The sequence below is a fragment of the Pyxicephalus adspersus genome, chromosome 4, assembly GCF_032062135.1.
Source record: "Pyxicephalus adspersus chromosome 4, UCB_Pads_2.0, whole genome shotgun sequence".
In the NCBI taxonomy this organism is placed as follows: domain Eukaryota; kingdom Metazoa; phylum Chordata; class Amphibia; order Anura; family Pyxicephalidae; genus Pyxicephalus; species Pyxicephalus adspersus.
This window is the reverse complement of record NC_092861.1, coordinates 92161544-92164696: the sequence shown is the minus strand read 5'-3', so window position 1 is coordinate 92164696 and position 3153 is coordinate 92161544. Positions and strand designations below refer to the sequence as shown.

Sequence of the window (3153 nt, the reverse complement as noted above, 5' to 3'; positions counted from 1 at the left end):
TTACAATAGCATGCCTAACACAGGTAGGTGCTGAATATCTTTGCTTTATGTGTTTTTCCAGGAAAGATTACATAATTTAGCCTTTTCTGATGGGAACTTGCAAGGACGGTACATGTGATTTCCTTTTTTCTTTAAAAGGACAAAACAAATGACTCAATGTAACATAATAATAAAACCGTATGGCACATGCAATTACCGATGCTTCCAAGTAGTAGAAGAAGGTAGATGCCAAGTGCAGAAGGTGACAGTGATGGTGGTGATGGAAAGGTTGGAACACCCTCATTATCCATAGTGGATAGGCAGCCTTACCACTACCGTTACCACTCTATGTGTTACATTAAATAAAAGATTATTGACACATGTAGACCATTTGCTACTTCTGAATTAGGTGAGAAGTTAAATAAAACTAATAATTAGTCACTAAGGACACATGTGCGATAAATAAGTAGGGTATACAGGCTGCATATAACCTCTCTGGGTTGGACTCGTGTTGGCCGTCCTGTAGTGATGATCTTTTTAGGACAGGTGGAGGCTGGTCAATGGTATCGCACCTGCAGAACAGAAAGGACAGTTCCCTTGAGCTAAAAGCAGCACTCTCAGGGGACCTGGACAGGAGATTTAGGTGAATGTGTCTTGCTTTAAAAAGTAACAACAAACTTATGGGTGGGGGCTGAAGATTTTTTTACCTCGGGATAGACTTTAAATAGTTTGATTATTACTGCATAATTGAAAAACTATGATCATCCTAAATGTGTGACAAACACATACAGTTTGATTACGTAAATGAAGCAGCATTTTTGGGAACGGTAAGCTAGAGCCAAGTACTTTGTTCTACCATCCTTGTTCAGTTAATAGGAAAATTATGTGAAAACCTAACACTGTTATATCTGCATTATGACTGTGCTGTATTATAGCCAGTAGATGGTGTGAAGACACCTTTGTAGTGACCTCTATTCACCTTTGTATTAACATGGCACCCAGGTAATGGCAGAGGAAAGGTTGTAATTCTTTTGAGCTGGGAGAGCATGCTAGTGGTAGAAGCAGTGTAAATATTTTTTCAAGTTTACACAGGATATGATGTAAGAGTGCATACCATTATACACTGCCTGTAGTGCCTCAACCATTGTCAGTTATCAGGACTAGAAAACTTCCACTGGGCACATTCCTACCATTTTGCCCTATGAAAAGTAAAACAAAATGGTTTTAGGTAACCCGCTGATCTCTTCTTCTCTAGGTAACATATGGAACAATATTGGATATTAGGATTTTTCCCTTGACGTATAGATGTCAGGGAGTGAAAATAACCACCAGATGACAAGTATTTTCAGTTAGTAATGGTATTCTCTGTCTTCAGTTTATGTTAAGAAGTCATTAGAAATGGAATGCTTATTTACTACTACTTATTAAAGATATGATGACATCCAGAAGATTTTTTAACCTGTATGTAAAATACAGGAATACAAATATGGAAAAACAAACAGGAGTCTGCCATGAAATTATTTTTAGTTACAATAGTTTAAAATGTGCCAATAACAGATCATATCCTACAGATTCTGCTAATGAGGTATCTGGACTTTCAGGTACAAACTTTTATAGTTTAGTATGTGGTTTAATCTTCACTAATATACCGAACATATATGTTCTTTTTTGCACAGTTTCGCCAAACAGTGATAAAGATACAGAGGAATCCAATTTCTTTATTTCGAAAGACATTCCACAGGGAAGCGGGCACCCAGCTCCAGAGACAGGTATTTAAAATATTCACTGAAATTTAAACTGCAACTTTGTAAAATTTTTTTTCACAGGATGCACATGCAGTATTATGCACATGACAACCCACAGTGGCACACTACTGTCTGATCAGTCCCACTTTTTGTTAACCTTGTCCACTTTTTTGAGTGCATTGGCAGCCCATTCAGATCAATCAGCTGTAAATATCTGAATTAGCGCGTGAGAACCTTCCATTTGTAATGCAGCATTTACAGGGGTGGCATTACCTTTCTGTATGCAAGCCCGCTCTTACATTAGTGGCTTAAAGCCTACGGGTTACCTGACTGCAAGCTTGTGAATTCCCACTTGCAAAATAGCAGTAAAAATGTGGAGCTAGGGTAAATTTAGCCAGTTGCTGTAATCCCCAGTAGTAGAACCCATGTGGCACACAATAAATTTACATACTGCAAGAAATGGGGGGGCCTCATAAGCTCATTTATTAGACTGCAGAAAGCAGTCTGTGTGAATTGGGCAATGTCAGCAAAAAAAAAAAGTTGGATAAGGGTTGGAAGAGAGAACTATCCTTTCTGGAGTGTCAATTCACTTTGCTTGGTGTTTTGATGGAAAAGAAGTCTTCCCCAGGGCTTATGGTTCTAATAATATCACCACAATGCTACTAGGTTGGGATAATGTGCTTCCCCCCTAATAGTTTTTAGTCTAATAGACAAAGCTCGCTAGCCAGAACGCTCTTCCAGCTTAGTTAAGTCTTTTGGCAAACTGATGGGAAAAAACTTTTTTTTTCTTCTTTTGCCCCTCTCCAATAACGCTGTGACTAAAAAAAAAGCATCCAGCCAACAGTTTTTGTGCAGCCTCTCCAATCTGAAGCTTGTATTTCTTTGTCAATAAAATAAACTTCCTCACTGTTTTTTATTGCACAATCAGGGGACAATCACATCATAGCCCATTTGATAGCATGCGTAGGACCTGCTTATGTCTGTGAGCTGCAATGTTACTGTTACATTGTCAGTGTAATACTGTGTTTGTGCTTATAAGTTCAGTCTAGAAGAACAAAGGGTTCAAGGGAAGGGTTAAATATAATAAAAAATAAACTTTGTTAAATTGAGTTCCTATAAATTGTGGATGGTCCAGGAGCCATCTGCCTACATGCCAATTGAATTAAATTCATTTCATAGAATATGAACTCTGGTATGGAGGGCTGGTATCATACCAAGAGTCTGATGCAACATTTGTCTGAAAATGTCCAGACTCTTGATTCAGGGAGAGTGCTCATGGATGGAAACTTTCGATAGATTTCCTCTCATTGTACTCTGCAATTCCTAAAGAATCTACTTAATGGGGTGCAGGCAGCAGACAATAGTCAGATGGGATTTTAACTCTTCCCTGCTGTATACAACATGAAAAAACTAGGCATACATTTTAAAC

The 3153-nt window shown here is 38.2% G+C and overlaps 1 protein-coding gene across 1 annotated transcript in view; it reads left to right on the top strand.

Annotated features, from left to right (window-relative positions):
• Positions 1-1748, top strand: part of LRP11 (LDL receptor related protein 11) — a gene marked incomplete at its 3' end in the record, with an annotated part of 17873 nt that extends 16125 nt beyond the window's left edge. The window contains 1 exon segment of the mRNA XM_072408992.1: positions 1656-1748. Coding sequence (XP_072265093.1) covers positions 1656-1748 — 93 coding nt within the window.
• Positions 1749-3153: the final 1405 nt, after the last annotated feature.